Consider the following 18,519-nt stretch of genomic DNA (forward strand, 5'->3'; position numbering starts at 1 on the left):
TTCTAAATCCTCCAGTCTCCCGCTATGTTCTGTATTTCCATTCGGAACTCGGGATGAGGTCGATCGCATTTCCACGCTATTTTTCTCTGCTTATCTGCCGTCTCGATATTATTGTTAGAAGCATCTCTGCGTGTTGTTTCGTCTGTCTAACACCCGGGAAATCGACGTCGTCTCTATTGTATCGGTTCTGAGATAACCTCTGCGAGGAATCCTTCGAACCGAACCGCGTACCACCCCGTTCCTCCATCTCCTTTCCTTTCCTCTTTTCCTGCGTCTCGAACGCTCACGATAAATCACTGCCCTCGCGCGCTCCTTCCTCTCCTTCGCCCTTGATACGCGCTTCTCTCGCCTCTTATCCCTATCGTCGTCGTTGGCGAACCTTCTCTATCTGTGTTATGCTTTCTTATGATTCACTCGTTCGGTCCCAGAACACAGGAGGAGAAGGAAGACTACGGCTGATGAGAGACGGTCGCGAATCGCGATACTCCGGTTATCGCGGTCCGTCTGAAAAGCGCTTTTGCGCGGTCGTTGCCAGGCGAAACGGAAGAAGGGAGAGCCAATCCGCTTCGGGTCCGCGGCAATCCGCCTCGAAACCACCGCCGACCAATCGCGCTTTGCGTCTCCCGCGCTTTTCTTCGTCGTTCGTTCCTCTCCGATTTTCTGTCGTTGGAGCGTTCGCGGCCGATCGTGGCGAACGATCAGCTCCTCAGTCGTCCTCCTTCTCTTCTTCTTACCGATCTTCTGGCTCGTGGTAAGAATTTTCAGAATCGTTCCACACAGTGTCACGAGTTGTTGCGATCTCTATTGTTCCATGTTACGTCTCGTCGATCCGTTCGAGAACGAGGTGTTTCCTGCGTTCGGCGATACGCTCTTCGGTGAGTCGTGAGAACCGTTTTCGTCGTTCGATTGACAAAGTTCGACAACACGCGACAAGATCCTATCGATCGCAGAATTAACAGTATTGTATCGATCGGGCAATCGAAAAGATCGTGCCATTTGAAATTCTTACAATACACCATTGAAAATATTATGTCGATTACGGTGTGGATCGTCGTAAGATTGAAAAGGAGCGTATTAAATTGGAAAGATCGTTTCTATCGGAGCATCGATACATCGAAGAATTGAGAAACATTGTAAGTTGGCGTCGATCATAGGATTGAACAAATTAATAAGTCGAAAAAGTCGTAGAATTGAGAAAATTAATAAGTTGAAAAAGTCGTAGAATTAACAAAATTATATGGATCGTGCTATATGAAAAAGTCGCGTGTACGGAAGAATTAAAGAAGTCGTGTAGATTTGAAAAGGAACGAAAGAAACGCGCCACTTGGCGGGAGAGTTTCGCCGATGAGCGATGAAGTTACGAGAAGTAAAATTTAGCATAGGAATGAGTAATGTGCGTGGTTGTAAAGTAATCCTTCTGGATTGCGTAAGATGAAGCTTGCGCGGATTATTTATTTCTCTGAGGATCTCGTGTCTGTAGATACAAGTATCGGGAGTAAAACTGTCCGCATGTTCACGCTGCTATTACGATAATAAAGGTTACACGATTGCGCAATTCTATCTAATCGTTGATTATTATTTAATACCAGTAGGAGAAAAAGAATCTAAATAGTCGGAGAAAGTTTCTGCAATTTTCTTCCACGTATCTGCTTTCGCTCGATGATTCGAATTTCGAATTAAACGAATTAAAAGTTCGATTAAACGAACGTATTATTGTTATATACCTATCGTTACTTTTCTTTGCCAGCGATATGGGAGAAAAAATAGTTCGACGCCATTGAACAACGCTAAACAGTTTCTCCTTTGTTTCTCGTTGTTCGATCTTGGTAAAACGTATCGCAGATTCTTTTGTCATTGTCGGCCATGAAATTGCTTGTGGTCGGTCTACACATATAGGAAAGAAAAAAAATAGAGGTAAATTGTTCCGCGATCTTTAGACAAGCGCGAAACGTATGGATGTGAAATACTCGCGAGCGCGCTCGCTATCTGTCGTTTTTGATTTTGCCACAAATTAAAACGCGAAATATTTTACCAGCGACCTGACGATCTTTTTTCTCTCGTTGACGTTCGTTTAACGTACACGGAGAATAGATGATCCAGCTAGCCAAATAGGCGTAATTTTTTGTACATCTATATCTCTCAGATACTTTGTAAATATCTGTGTCCTCGCGTGAGATTATCCAATTTCAAGTTACCTGAACGCAGCCGATGAAGCTGACTCGACGTTAAAATTATCACAAATTAGCGTAGAACGCAGAGTCGAATGTCGAAGCTCGCTATATCCGATCGTGGCCGAGCCTTGATGAGACATTTCATGGATCGTTAGGTAGGTCGGACATTGCAACGTCGACAAATATTTTGTCAGCTCGGTATCTTGTGATTAGAAAAATTCCACCGTAAATGGAAAATGGTAAACATCGCCCTGTGTATTCGATTCGATTTTAATATTTAATCGGCTACGAATTAAAAGTTTCTTCGTATTTCCAGCATTTTTCTCTTTTTTTTTTTTTTTTCTTTTTTGTTACAATCATGAACGAGCTTAAACGGGCAAATACTTAATAGATTGAACGATATTAATCAAGCATGCGATTATACAATCGTGAAATGCTTCCAAGAAACGCTGGAAAATAGCCTCATTTTCCAGAATCTTTTGTTACGATGAAGCTCTGATTGTAATTCGTCTTTAATTTTCAGAGATTCAAAGGTATCGAATAATTATTAATTCTTTTAAGTGATCGTTAGTATTGTCATACGAGAGAAGCAATTAAATAGCACCGTGTCTCATAACAATGTATGTATAAAATCAATTGAAAATTTCCTATTCTTCGTCATATTATTACGCTGAAAAAAGTTAATTTCTAGGAATTGAAGATGATTTATTATTCACGTTATAACGTTAGTTATCTTAATTCGTAGTTATAATAGCGAAATTTTTGCACATAATTTTCATTATACGACCAAAGTCTACCTTGCTCCGAACTAAAGCGAAGTGCTATTATAACTTATGTTATATCTAGAGGTATGCGAGAACCCAAATACTTTGGGTCGGGACCTAATTGTTGGTTGTGAATTTTTCTCGGGATCGGATCGGGTTCCTCAAAGTATCTCGTAATTTGAGATAGTATCCCAGAGACTTTAACGCTACTCCAGAATTTTAAATATACGTAATAAATGTATAACAAAATGCGTGATAGATATAATATAATTTTATAATTCTCAAAAATTCCGACAATCTCGAATTACGAGATACTTTCAGGACTCGACCCGTCCCGAGTATCGGATTCCCAACATGTGCGGGTTCTCTTATATTTCTAGTTCTGATGTAAAAAAATGCAGGAGATCTCGATGATACTGAAACAATTATTTTCTAGATTACTTGTTCAAATTCTTTACCATTTTATTACACTCTCGAGGGATTAATCCGAGATACGATTTCGAAGCGTTTCTCGGCAACTCGAGTGCTTCCGGGAACGTAGGAGAACACGATGAATCGTAGTAGATGGGCCTCGCTCGCATAGATTGCATTCTTCGCGAAATTATCCAACATGCATAGAATTCAACTATGTATTTTTCATTCCTAGAAGAATCTCGTTGACGATTACAAACGTGTACAAATTCTTCAACGTATTCAATTGGCCACGCTCGACTCGCAACAGTGAGAAATTAGTTTGATAACCTTCTTGTTAAATCATAATTCGTGAGGTTATTTCGTGTCACGTTTCGTATCGTTGGATAGTTAGTAATAGACAGATTTTCCCTAGGGAAACGTGACACAATTTTCTCCATCTTCACTGGGTTTTAAATATACTTCTTTATAGGTTTTTTCTTTTAATCATCCAAAATACAATATCCGTTTGCCGCGTGATTTCCAGATAGATCTTTTCCTGCAATCGTTGGTGAGATGCTCGAAATTCAATATCCGCTCTTTACATGATTTTTCCCTTGAACTTTTTTCGTTTAATTATCGATAATGATTAAAAACTCGATATTATTAATTTAGAGATTCGCTCGTCGTTCAAATATTCAAATCGCAATATTTATTCATTTCGTTGCATCGAATCGATGATATTACTCTACTTTATATTCTGGTCATTTCTCACGTAAAAACTCGTCAAGGTTATACGGATTCCCTAATCTTTTTTCAACGCGATCACGCCTGGATCTCGACTAGATTCTCGAACGAACGAAACCCGTAAGAATACCTTGCGAGACCCGATCGGCCTGAAGTCGTCCCACGTGTTGGGTATTCGGGCTCTTTCATAACGTGGCACATCCATTTAGATGAAATCTCGCGCCACAGGCGTCCCGCCGACATAATCCACGTGTTTCGAACATGTGCTCGACCGCGCGAGTGCGAAGTCTACGCGCAAAGCGACGCTCATTAATAATGCGCATGTACACGTTCTTGGGCAATATATACGAACCGCTCGTACGCTCGTTTAACAGTATACTTGATACAACTGGCGACGCGCCCAGAATCCGATTAAGCCATAGAGAGAGAAAGAGAGAGAGAGAGCTGGCCTGGTGAGCGACGATTGCTCATAATTTGAAAGGATGAAACTAAATTTCATCGACGAATATACTACATTTGTTAAATTACGATTATAACGAATTACCATAGTCGGATTATAATTTTAATCAAAAACGAAGAAGATTTGGCGAAATTTTTCATTTCTGAATCTTCGGGCAATCGACGATTTTATCAAAGTAATTGCGCGCTTGTCTCAATCCTATTACTATCTATATGCGTAGCTTAATTTCATGATGTCCAAAAATATTAGAAAACTGTGCTTATTTTACTATCAACACGATTATCAAAGCGTCGTATCACAGTCGGAAGAACAGGAAAAACGTACACGAGATATAATCTGAAGAAGTAACCGGAATACGAAAGATCTTCTCGCAAAAGTATATACTTGCGCTTTATCAGGCCTCTGTTTTTCGCTTGTCCGAGGTGGAGAACGCGTGGCCCGTCAACCGACTAATCATCTCGCGGAATTATCGATAAGCGAGAGAGGCCGGCTTGATTATTTCTTTTCATTGTTACGTAAATAACATCGACTCGACGTACATACTCGAGGTACAATCACTCGCGAAATTATTCGAACGCTTATCACAGAAAATGTGTATGAATATATTATGTGTGTATTATAGAAAGTATTTATGAAACGTCGCTAACGCTATAATTGCACGAACATGTTTGTCATGATTATGATGACAAACTTTGAAACTAGTTTGGAGATATATTAGAACGCAGTAAAAAAATTATAATACATGTGCGATATGAACGATGGCTACCTAGAACGTGTAATTGTTTACTAGCGTTAAGCATGACATTATTAAATATTTAAGCTTATCATTATAACGAATAATCGACTGTCTAAATAATTTTGTGGTCCTTACGAAGTGTCTGTTTGCAATAAATATCTTGCAACGTTTTATATACATTTTCGAATTTATCTCGAACTTTATCAACATGACCAAAATCGCGTCATATCGCTTACCATACAAAATATTTTGTATAACACACACGGTATCCAAAAAAAGCTTCTGCAGGTGTTCATGTACTTTTATGAATTACTGTACGTGACCTGTCGACTCTAAAACTGTATGTGCAGTGATGTACGTGCAGAGTGGGTGGTCGAGAGACGAAGAGAGAGAGAGAGAAAGAAAGAGAGATCTGATTAAAAGGTACGTTGACTCATTCGATTGTACACGGAGAATACCTACTGATAAAATACGCGAAACTCGTATCTCTCTCTCTTCCCTTTTTAAACGCGGTCTGTATGGAGTCGCAGACAACAAACTTTGATAACAAACGAGTCACGATAAAGAGTTAATATTTATTTACTAAAATGTTAATTCTTCTGTTGTGATTGTTCTTGCCTATAGATTGAACTCGAGGTTACAGGGATCAAGTGTTTTTTTTTTTCAGTGTCAATGAAACAGAACGACGATTAAAGGAATCGCGACGATGAAGAACGACGACGAGGACGATGAAGAGTTTGGTTTTCAATATATGTATGTTGCTCGAACTGTACAAAAGTCAGAGGTTATTATTTTCGAAAACTCTTGTCGTCCCTCGTTATCGTCTGTGCGCCGTCAATTTCTTACGGACGTCGCGTAATCGGCGCCAGATATAATAAAATTGAAAATAGAATAGAATTCGTTCGCGTCTAAAATTAATGGTAATTAAATGGTAATTGTACAAATTAATTACACAGCCTGAGGTTTAAATAATAAATTTATCAAAGCAAGTTTCCTCGAACTGTGAGAAACTTTGCTCCTCTCTTCGCGATCCTCGTAGCATTTTTCGTAGTATTTTTTATTGACACAGCTGCATCCGTCGATGACGTTTCCCGATCTGTCGAATTTCATCAGTTTGCGATACTGATCGTTCTCAGGGACAAAAGAAACCACGATATTAAAAACTCATTGGTTCGATGCGAATACGAGAATTCGTTATCGATCTTGAAGCGGCGTCCGTTCACAGTCTTATCTCTTCTCCCTTTCTACTCTTTTCCTTCTTTCCTCTTCAGCTATATCCGTGCGATGTGGCGTTTATTTAGCACGCTGTGTCGTGACCTCGCGGATTTTACGCAGCTTATCGCCGCTTCTTAAGTAGGCTATCGGTATCGTCGTTAACCGTGTAGTGGATTGTCAACGTGTCACGCGAGTTCTGTCGCAAGAATCCGTGGAACGCGGTTCCCCTGGACGGCACAGGAAAACTTTGGAAAGTTTCCCGTCAGTTCCCTAACTATACATTCGATTTTCGGACGGATAATAAAACGTTCGAGGCATCTGGTTAATCGTTTACACGCAGGTTTCCGAAATTCCAGCGAAAGTGCTGGAATTTACGAGATAAAATATAGAAATCGTGGAAACCGTTAACGTATTATCGAGTATCGTCATCTAGAAAAGGAAATAACACGATCGAAATTATACAGTAACGAGCTGTATAACATAGAGATAGGCAAAGACCTCATTAAATAAAAATTATAAAATAAAAACTTGAAGCATGGATATTTATATATATATATATTTTTTTTTGTTGATAAATACGACTTTGAAACTTCTATAAAATGAAATCGAGAATACGCGACAGATTGAACGGAGAAATATTTTTCTAAAATGGAGATAAGAGGGAGAATATGCACAGAAGCAAATATACAAAATTAAGAGAGACGATGCAATTTAATTTACGAATAAACACTTCCTTAGTTTTGGTACGCATCATTGGTATGTTAGTGGTGTCATCGGCATGTTAGTCGATATACTAGCAACGAAGAATATGCTTTATCTAGTGAACGTTTGAGAAAAATCGACGGATAGTACACCACCTTATCTCTCTATCTTCGCTTACACCTAGAGCAATGATCTAGCAGTAACTTTGTTTAAGTTGCGATTAAACTAGCAAAGTGTAATTAAAACAACAGTACTACGAACTTGTACGATTCGTATGATTCTACCAGTTGCCGCGCGAATCTTCAATCTTTACAACGTTCTTTCTAATCTTAGCTGTGTCAAGTTTCCTTAGGTAAAAATATTTCTCGAGTTTGAGGAAAAAAATGAACGAACAATGCTGTTGACGCGAATAAAATATTTCATTCTAATTCCATATTGAAGTTTTCCTTAAGATATCGAATGACATTTTGCATGACGAATCAGCCAACTTATCGAGAGATATCAACATTTTCTAAACTAAATTTCTTAAAAGCATGACCGTACAAAACTTGGTTATAATATTATCATCGAAGATAAAGCACAGCCTAATCTGACCTCAAAACCGCTGATTATCAAAACCACTAATTATTTCTTTGACATATAGCGATTATAATTTTATATTGTTCTTGATGGTATCCACTTAGAATACAATTAGTATAGTCTTGCGACAGAGGTGTTGGTAGAGAACGATCGAAAAAATAGAGAAAAGTAAGGGAAGCCGGTAGAAGAAGAACGGTATTTCTGCGTCAACTATGTCACAACAGTTTCACATCTATTTAGAATTATCATAGTCTGCCTATAGAAATTTTAACAAATACATATATCGATTAAAAAAGAGAAGGAGAAGAGGAAAAGAAGGAAACCGGTAGAAGAATCGTTATACCGGTAGACGAATTTTTTCGCCGCCAATTATTTGATACCGACTATTTGATATTCGCTTCAAATTATCGTAGTCTTGCTACAGAAACTTTGACAAACAGTGGTCGAAAGAAAAAAAAGGGAAACCAGTAGAAGAAGGCGGTGCTTTTGCATACGAGTTACTTCCGCGCGCACGATGGTGAACGCCACGGATCGTACACGATAAGGATCGCGAGAGTGAGAAAGAGAGAGAATCGATCGGCGCAGGTAACAATATCCTTGAGACTCGAGAGGCGTCATAGTTAGCGCGCGGTCCGACGCGCTGTTTGCCGTGTAATAGTAACGATGTTTATCGATCCTGTTATCGGGAGTACACTCGCAAATGCACGGATGTTCCACGAGTTCGAGGACAATCGGCGAAGACGTAAGTACACGACGTAAGAGAGACAGAGGGAGGCCTAATAAGGAAAAGAAACGGTCGAAAGGCGATAGGAAAGCGAGACAGAAGAGAAAGAAGAAAAAATATCGTAAGAACAGGAAAAATTGGTAGTCTACTTTAGAGAATAGTCCGAACACTAGGATAACGATGCTCGTTCGGTAGCTAAACGAGTTTGCGCACCTTCTACTACGAATTCTACGAAATTTATTTGACACAGGTTGTATAATTGCTGTTCGTCTTCTTCCAACGCGATCATTATTCTCTTCGTTAGCTTCGTAATCGGTGATGATCATTGGATTTTCTTTCGTGGTTTTGGTACGTCGCCCATGCTGATCTCCTCGGGGTTGTTTTTTACAACCGTAACAAGCCCCTATCGTGGACAAAAAAAAAAAAACAACGATCAACAACTTTGCTGATATCAGCCTGGTATCGTTGAAGGGTTGCGATAAGATATTTCGCGATCGTTAAGCGGTTTTAAGCTTCCTCTTGAGATCTAAAGTCCTTGTTTGTTGACTCGAATTACGTAGGATTTTCAAGCAGGGTTAGAGTTCGTGTTTTTCGGCGCACAGGAACGCGTTGCGCGGTAAACGGGAAATATATCCACCTGTATGTATGATTTACGCAACTCTGGCAAGCTTTTAATGTATTGCAAGGCCGGCGGAATGGCTGCTCTTTCAATTATCCTAAGTGGCACGTTCGGTTTTCGAAAAGGAAGCGAGGAACGTAACAAACGAAGTGGAGTCACCGCGTCAACCTTATGCAGAATTCGACAAATTTAGAACCACGTTAGTGTAGTACCTCGTTACCGGATGATACATATCTAATAGCTTTAATTCTTTGATTGCATCACTCTTAAGTATAACCATTAAATATAACCATTAAATATAACCAGACTATGTGTAAACAAATCTACGTGTTTCGTATATCAGTTAATCGAATTTCACTCGAAATAAGTAGAAAATTGGTTGGAAAATAAACGTCGCCGATAGGAACAAACGCGTACCCTTATCCCGTCAGACGTTCGCGTCTACGTCGCGGGCGTAATTACTCGCAGTCGTAATTAAATTCCGCGTACAGGTCGCGATTTATCCGGCGAGGTAAAAGCGAAATAACGAGGTGTGTAGCGAGTGTCGCCACGAAACGACGACGCACGACGCCGAGCATCGAGGTTGAAAACGACGAAGATCGTCGCGAACGTAGGTCGTTGACATCGTCCCGTGATTTTCCTCGACGATCACATAGATGCACCTTACACGTGTGTGCACGTGCCCATTACGTCGGCCTGTCTACCCCCTGTTGGCGGCAAGGCAGAGAGGGGTGATCCCCTCACCACCAGTTGCATGTGCGATTGCAACTTCACCCCCACGCAATTATCCCATCCAGTAGTCGAGCTTCTATAGATAGACCGATATTACTTTCTCTCTCTCTCTCTCTCTCTCTCTTTTCACATCGTGTTTTTCGTTCTCCTTCTGCCAGTTTCTTGATATTCCTCGTTTCTTTTCTCATTTCTTCGCTCGACGCTTCTCTCTTCAATCCGTTCGGACGCATTTTTCCCTGTTTATCTGCGAGCTCGAGGTTGACTCTTTTGCACACGTATCGCGGCTGTACTTACGTTTTATTTGCGAGGATAATTGTTGCGCTCGCGCGTTTACTTGGAATTGCTCCTTGGAATTTGCTTATCGTGAAGGTTCTGTGTTACTGTATTTGTTAATACGTGTCAAAATGTTACATTTGTATGGTTCGTAGATCGCATTTGTTGGCAATTTAAAGGGTGCAAAGATACGCGGGATGAACATAATACGGAAAAATATTGCACACGTGGTACTGAGCTTTAGCGGTTGAAACAAATCTCCGAGCACCCCTCGTCCTTTAGTTCTCTTCGTAAAAGTATCAATTGGTATGAACATTCGCGGTTTGATGATGTGTCAGTCAAGTCGTGACGAATTATATTCCATAATGATTAAACAATTACAGAAATTGTTATTGCAAAGGGGAAGGATCGAATATGCGAAGCATCGCGCAATGCACATCGTAATTCAAAGTTTCGCAGCAACGACGAGGTCCGATATTTGAGATGCAATTGAGAATGGGTGGAAGGAATTTGGGGATGACGGTTTACAAGGGCGTAAACGTCGAACGGCGGATTTATGGTCGAATTATTACGAGATCTGAAACTCGCAAAGACCGGAGAAACGCGCAGAATTTTATCGTGGGACGTTATCAGCGAAAATAGATTCAGTGGGGCCTGTGACGAAATACAGAATATGTAGTTATATTATGATAAGTTAACTACGCCACATTATTGTATGTGGAGCAGTTTTATCATTCTCTAATAATAGTAAAAGTAGAATCTTTAATAAGAATTACAATTTAAACAATCTGTCCTAAAATAATTTTTAAGTCTGCAACTTCATCTCTAAATATAACCAATTTACCGTACATTCCTAGCAAATCTTCCTATACTTCCTCCTATAAATTTTTAAATAAAATTCTAAAATAACATAATCTTCGATTCTTAATTCCTTAACTTCTGTTTAAAACCTACCAACCGTACTCTTTGTCTTTTATATAAAAACTATCGCATTTCTTCCTCTATGATTGCAAATAAATCGTTGGATAGTTGCAACAAGTGGCTACCTACAACATATTCACGTCGTTCAGAATCTCTATGAATACAGAGAAATTAAAAGAAGAAATTAAAGAAGGATAAGAGAAAAAAGGAAATATAAAAGCAAATAATTAAAAAAGGTTAAGGAAGAGAGAGACGTACAAAAAATATCAAAATCAATCCGTGATACGCGGCGTATTGTCCGTTCCATTTGTCGATCGCCGGCTGGTTAATCGTCGTGAGATAAACCCGTCTTTTTACTCTGACTACGAAGAGACGAGTGCGCCAACACACAATCATCGATCTCCGTCGGACTTTGTACGGCTCGATGTCTGTGCCGCTTGTATCGGCCATAGTGGAAAAATGAAAATCACGACCGGCCGCGGCTGCATCGAGGCTAAAAGCTGCTCGTCGAACCGTCGCTTCTCGCCTGTTCGTCAGACAGAACGCGGTTATTTAAATATAACCACGGATTTTCTTTTCCCGCCGTCGAACAGAGTCGCGTTCGCGTTAAAAATCGCGCGATAACGCCTCTCAGAGGAACGACGCGACTTCGTTGCGATTTTTCTGTGATGACTAATAGAAGCGTCAGGAGCCTTCTGTATCGTCAGAAATTCAAATCTCATAAGCGCGAATCTCATAAATATAAATCTTATCTCTCGATAAAAGTCAAATCGTACAGTATCTGCGCTGCAACGATTGCGACACTACGTTGCTCGTCTTCGACGAAAACTAATACTCGACTCGAGAATCTTTCTATGCTCTCGACACAGCTCATTGTCGATTCTCATAGTTACTCGCTCGTCCTTTTTTCAAAAATATACTTCGGATCAAAAATTACGTAACACTCTTCGTCGCCTACAAGGAAGATCGACATGGTCGAAGAATCGTAATGTCGTGCCTGGTCGGTGACGCGTGTATCGTTGCACTCCTGTCTGACAGTCTTGAACTCCGACTTGGAACGTGTCATTGTCCGAATTGAATTATTTGCTTCCCTCCGATTCGCTGTCGCGCGGCGAGGTGTCGGTTTATTGTCGAACGACTCGATTTCATTTCTGTCGCGGACGAGTTCGTCGAGTTTAACTGATGGGAAGGCGAGTTTTTGATCGTCGATTGACCCGAGCTGTTTTATTAAGCTCCTTCTCGTCGTTTGTACGTTACGTAGGGTGAGGTAACGGGAAATTACTCGATGTTCCAAGGTTTCGGCTTGTTAAAAATTGTCCAGTCACGATCGTTTTATAGTAAAGTTCTTTAGAGGTAGGTACCTGTGTTTCGTTGATTTAATTCTCGTACGATTATAATTGAAACGTTTCGAAGAACAAAGTTAAACTTTCCTATGTGCTTTATGCTTCTATCGCGAACTTTCGTTCCGAACTTTCACACGTACTTCGCATACTTCACCACTATCGTTATCTTTCTCGGTGATACCTTGAAAAATATTCATTCTGAATTCTTCTTAGAGGATTAAATTATAAGATCGTTGTATCCAAATTTTGACTATTTATTAACATGCATTCTGTGATTTCAGGTAACAATGCAGTTGGTCGATCATCAGCGGTGACAGGATCGGTTCATAGAAGCACCGTCACGTCGAGTAGCCGCGCGCATTCCGCTTCAAGAAGGATCAGCCACCAGCAACGCCAGCAACAGCAATCACAATCGCAGCAACAGCAACAACCTAAGATATCCTTAGGATCTTTACGAAATTCGGATGAGCACGGATCGAGAACCGGCTCGGCACAGGACAGTTGCGATAGCTCCAACGATTCCGGCCTCGGCTTCGAGGACCGTCAACAACACCTTACGAACGCAAACGTTAGTCAACTGCACGTGTACACTATCGTTCGATTAATTCGAGACCAACCACTTCGCTGTACAGTAAACTCTCGTTTATACGAAAATCATTGTTAAAGTAATTCGAATAGTTTGAATAGTTTCGATGATAGAAGTTCACTGGCTATCCTCTTCGGCTCTTCTTAACTCGTAGACAGACTCGTAGGAATTGTGTAATGAATATCTGGCTTATAAAATTTGAAATATATCGAACAGATATTAAAGATGCTTTTTGTTATGAATCCTTCGAACGATTGCATTCTGTTCACTATAAGAGTACATGTTCGTATAATTAACATTACTTTCGATATTTTGGAAAGTAGAGGCTTAATTATGAATTCACATATCTGAAACTGAGCATTAATATTCGCTTGTTCGTATAAACGAAGTTCCATTGCGTTATGTAATTTATTAAAAAGTATTCATTGTCGATGTTGTAAGAAGATACTCTGATAAACGTTTAATGCCGATATCGAACTCCGATCTTATATAAATTAGTGAAATTTTTATCGATAAAAGAACAGAAATGAGATCGATAGTATTGTCGATTCGAATAAGATTTAATCATTGATTGATACGGGAGGGGATTTAAGACGAATTAACATCCTTTCACTTGTCATTTTGTATATAAGATTTCTCGTATGTTGTTGAGCTTCGAAGTGCGAAGCGAGAGTAGAATTATCGTAAATAGCGTAGCGATTGTATCGTTCACGATTTTCTGTTAAATTGATCTCGAAATCAATATTGTAAACGTGTATTTTCAAAATCAAAGAATACGTGGATAATATCGAAAAATGGAAGATTCGTGTTACGATTATTTCTTTGATTTTCAATCTGGTTAAAAATCGTAACGAAATTTTACAAAGGGATGGTCTCGAGCTTACGATCGATAACACAGAGTTTATATAATAGTTACTTAATATTAGAAAGTTGTTCAATCGAAATAATTCGGAATCATCGATAGAGGATCATCGTTCGAGTGTTGGGAATTATTTCAAATTGTTCAAACTCATCGATACTGTACGAATCGGATAATTACGTATATATCTACGTCAAAGCGGATCTCGTTAGTCATTTAAAACAGTTCAAACGTTAGAAACATGTTCACTTATCGCATGTTAACTTCGATGTTACTAGCATTTTGTTTATACGTATATCGCGGCGGGTTATCGTGAACGTGACAAAAGCGACTGGCAGAAGCAACAAGCACGGAATTATCGACTATTATCGTCATGAAAATAGCGTTACATTTGCACTGTTATCGAATAATATATTGTTGCATTATCCGATGAATTTTTCTAACTGTTACGGGCTTCGTAAGAAAATCGAGAGAAGAAGAAAAAAATATATCTTCGTGTTTCATCCGGTGTCGTAACACGCAAAGGAAGTGGCGGAAGTGAAAGATCTCGAACCGGCGAGTCTGTTGTCTCGAAATTATTTTTATCCCGTACGTATGCAACACACAGCGATCCAGTCAACGTCCTGTTAAAAGAAATATTGTGAAACTATCAGAAACGTGCAGCGGTATCTGCGAAGATACTCGAAAGAAATCGCCAGTTTCTTTTTTTTTTTTTTCTTTCTTTCTTTATTCTTCGCTTTTTCTTTTCACTCCTCCTGACTTTTATCGTGTTGCACAAACATGCGTATCCCGCGACCAACGCCGAGCTTTGATTGATATCGATACATGCAGTGATAAACTTATTCCCGGTCTGCGTGTTGCGTAACAACGCGATATATGGATAATGCCGCGAAGCTCGGCCACGTTCGTGTTATACGCGGACGAGGCTCACGCAGATCATACGTTCTAATAATGCGTTGCTTACAACGCGACCGCGATACAGTCCGTGATAATTGAGTAAATATTACAGGCTGGTTAAACGCTTGATATTGCCCAAAGTATCGCGGCCGATTTCAGATACCATAGTGAAACGCTTACGGTAGCCACTTTCGATCGTTAAAGACTTGCGAAGCAAAATCTCATCAGATAAAAGAAGCAGAGTAAGAAAGATACTTTCACCATTAACGCGTCGTTCTATAACAAAAGGTCTTTCATTATTTCCTTATCTACTTATTTCATTATCTGTCATCTAGGCCTTATCTACTATAGCGTACGTTAGACTGCCTTTCTCACATAGTTCCAAAATCATACTTTCCAAATCAACGAGATATCTTTCTCGTTCCAAAGCTAACAATAGAAAATTTCAATTTGAATAGAAGATTTGATCCTCGTTCTTTGTAACATCCTATTCCTACCAACCCCGAGAACGTTCCCCAAGAGAGCATCTCCGCTTGATATGTTTAGTCAAAGCCCGTGAAGCTTCTCCTTCGAAAGTTACGCCACTCTCTATCGCGTACGTAAGCGAAATCTAATGCGATCACTCGTAGCCGCCATGGGATCCTCGTTGATTCGACGGCGACACTGACCGGTCTCTAACGGTAGTTGAACCCGGTCGATCAGCGGTTTGATTCGTTAAATTGACCAAAGCAGCTACATCGCACGCACGCATACTCACGCCTCTCTATATCAATCCATTCTGTTGGTCTTAACAGGCTTGGAACGGCGCCGGCGAGGAGGATTCAAAGAGGAGAAAGATGGACATTAAGCTGGAGTCCGAGGACGCGAACTTCTCCTTCCCGGAGGTTACACACACGACCAATCCTGACAGCAAGACGGCCAACAGAGGCTCGTCCAATGGAATAGGTGGATTAGCTACGATCTCAGGAAATAGGACAGGAAACGGAGCCACGGGGAGAGTGGTCGAAGTCTCGAGATCTCGTCCAGGCTTGGGTGTCCTTGCTAAGAGGACTCAGCAGGGTCCTGTCACCCTCACCTCTCAACTGTGTACGTGCAGGACACACGTTTGTTCTCGTTTATCTTCTTTCTTTCTTTTTCTTTTCTTCTTTTTTTTTTTTAATGTGGGATGACCATAAGAAAAGAACATGATAAGGAATCCAAAAATCCGATGATCGATATTATATCAAATTATGAAAATTGTCCTTTCGCAATTAGTTTGCGAACGTTTATGCAAATATATGGAAAATGAAAAAAATCGATACAGTTGGGCTTGTCATGTTTTTCTCGCATGTTCTTCGCATATTTCAGCATCGACTACAGTGGTTACTCGCGCTCGTTCTTTTTCTTTTTCATCTTTATCCTTTCTCTTCTGTCATTGGAGGTTCGACGAGTGTCGTGTTCGGATCTGTCGCTAACCCTTTTCATTTTATCGAACATGCGAAACGATGCCGTTGAGTTTATCGATCTTGTTAAGAGAGCAAACTGCTCTCTCGACAGACGGCTTTGAAAATTTATTGCCGTTGATATTGCGGTTTTTTGGTGGAGATACCAGTCGCGAGGTCTGCGCGAGGTCACGAGGCAGAGATAACGATGCTACTCCTGTCGCCGCGTCGTCTTATAGAGATGTTCTTGAATTTCTCGAGAGGATAATTTACAATGGGAATTTTGAGAGGACAGCGCCGTTGTCAAAGCGATCAGTACGCGCCGCGTACTGTTTATATTGTCGGGCGCGTGTTAATTGTTCATTTTTAGTGAAGGCACGAGTTCGTTAGATAAATATGTTAAATAAACTTTACGCGTGAAGACTCTTGTTTGTATCTGGATGATGATGAACAGAAAGGAGGGCGAAAGAAAAAAGGAAAGGGAGAACGAAAAAGATCACAGACGACAAACTTTTGTGACTTGTCTTAGAGAATAATACGAACCGATAACCTTCGGCTACCATGATTTTTTTTTTCTTTTCTTTTTCGACCATATTGTCGCTGGTTTTCGGCCAGTCGTTAGTTCGATACGTTCACATCTGGCGAAATATTTCACCTCCCGTCAGACTTTTTACCGTAACGATAAGTTATCTTCGTTGTTTAGGAACCGTTCAATATCCAGTTAAAATAAATCGTCGATATTGTTTCATCGATATGAAAACGCATTATCGAATATAGGTCAAACGAAATTATATAACTTTCGCACGTTGTTTCCTCTCCTCGTATTAAAATGAGAACTTAAAACTCTTTTCCCTCGTCGACTCCTCGTCTCTTCGTTCGGAAAGGATAGAATTATAAGAACGATATCTGCGAACGAAGCCTGTTACACAATTCTATTTCTCAAGTTAGAGCCAGAGAAATCAGCATATTTTTACGACCGGCAATTCTATTTATCGATACATATTTTTCTCGGTATCGTTTCTATATCCTGATAATTAAATCAGAGGAGGATAACGAAAAGTTTTTTAACGTACGAAGCTTAAGCTTCGAAGACAAGAATTTTCGAATCTTCGGTTCGACCGAACATATTTTAATATGATATTTTGGTACAACTTGCAGGTACTGCTTCTACGGATGGAAAAGTGCAATTGCAAATTATCTGTCAACCCGAGCAGCAGCACAGAGCTCGTTATCAGACAGAAGGTTCGAGAGGAGCAGTGAAGGATCGAACCGGAAATGGATTCCCAATTGTTCGTCTCGTTGGTTACGATAAACCAACTACCCTTCAAGTTTTCATCGGCACGGATCTTGGTCGTGTCGCTCCCCATATGTTTTACCAAGCTTGCCGTGTAAGCGGTAAAAATTCAACGCCGTGCATCGAACGGAAAATCGACGGTACCATCGTGATCGAGGTGGACATGGATCCAGCGAAAGACATGATGGTGACGTGCGACTGCGTCGGTATTTTGAAAGAACGGAACGTCGACGTGGAGCACAGATTCCCTCAGGAAGCCGGAGTGTTTCAAGGACGTAGCAAGAAGAAATCGACTCGTTGCCGCATGGTTTTTCGCACTAGAATCACTCATCCCGATGGTAGTTCGGAAACTTTGCAAGTTTGTTCTCAACCTATAGTCTGCAGTACGTATCGCAATAAGAATTATCAAATTATATTTCAATTTAACTTGGCCGCGGTTCTTTTAATTCGATAGATTTCTTTATCCATAGCAAATTTTTTTAAGATTGAAAAAGGTGGGAAAAGTTATTTTTGATAAAAATATTTTTGTTTAAGTGTTCCTTAAAACATAAGAAATCTTTTTGCTAAAAGAAAAGCGTGATAATTATATTCCATTGATATAATTGATCGTTTTAGCTCAACCACCGGGAATACCGGAGATCTGTAAGAAATCACTCACATCGTGTCCATGTACCGGAGGATTAGAATTATTTATACTTGGAAAGAATTTTCTGAAAGATACTCGCGTAGTATTTCAACTAGACAACGATGATCTATCGAGTAGTTTGGAGCCTCATTGGGAGTGCGCGGTTCTACCTGACAAGGAGTTTTTGCAACAAACGCACCTGGTTTGTGTGGTACCTGCATACAGGCGGCAAGATCTGGCACCCTCGGAAACGGTTAGCGTAAAATTGTACGCGGTATCGTCTGGAAAGACGAGCGAACCTCATACTTTCCTTTATACCGCTGCATCTACGCCACCCGAACCATCTGTGGGCAAAGTCGAGTCTATAACTTCGCCTCTATCCACTACTAACGGTGATACTACTCTAGCAACATCTCCTGCAGCAGTGTCTCTAACTACAGGTGTAACATCGAACAGTAAGT

The 18,519-nt window shown here is 40.3% G+C and overlaps 1 protein-coding gene across 8 annotated transcripts in view; it reads left to right on the forward strand.

The window, feature by feature from the left end:
• The window catches only part of Nfat (nuclear factor of activated T cells 3), a 56,985-nt gene that overhangs the window by 34,499 nt on the left and 3,967 nt on the right, over positions 1 to 18,519 (forward strand). For 6 of the 8 annotated variants that reach the window (XM_072020130.1, XM_072020129.1, XM_072020132.1 and 3 more), the window contains exons 2-5: positions 12,658 to 12,944; positions 15,513 to 15,804; positions 17,298 to 17,816; positions 18,049 to 18,513. In XM_072020130.1, coding sequence (XP_071876231.1) covers positions 12,658 to 12,944; positions 15,513 to 15,804; positions 17,298 to 17,816; positions 18,049 to 18,513 — 1,563 coding nt within the window. Of the gene's footprint in view, positions 1 to 742; positions 876 to 12,657; positions 12,945 to 15,512; positions 15,805 to 17,297; positions 17,817 to 18,048; positions 18,514 to 18,519 lie in introns of those variants that run through there. The other 2 variants (XM_072020133.1, XM_072020137.1) reach the window with 2 other exon arrangements.

Source organism: Bombus fervidus, chromosome 17, assembly GCF_041682495.2.
Source record: "Bombus fervidus isolate BK054 chromosome 17, iyBomFerv1, whole genome shotgun sequence".
NCBI lineage: Eukaryota > Metazoa > Arthropoda > Insecta > Hymenoptera > Apidae > Bombus > Bombus fervidus.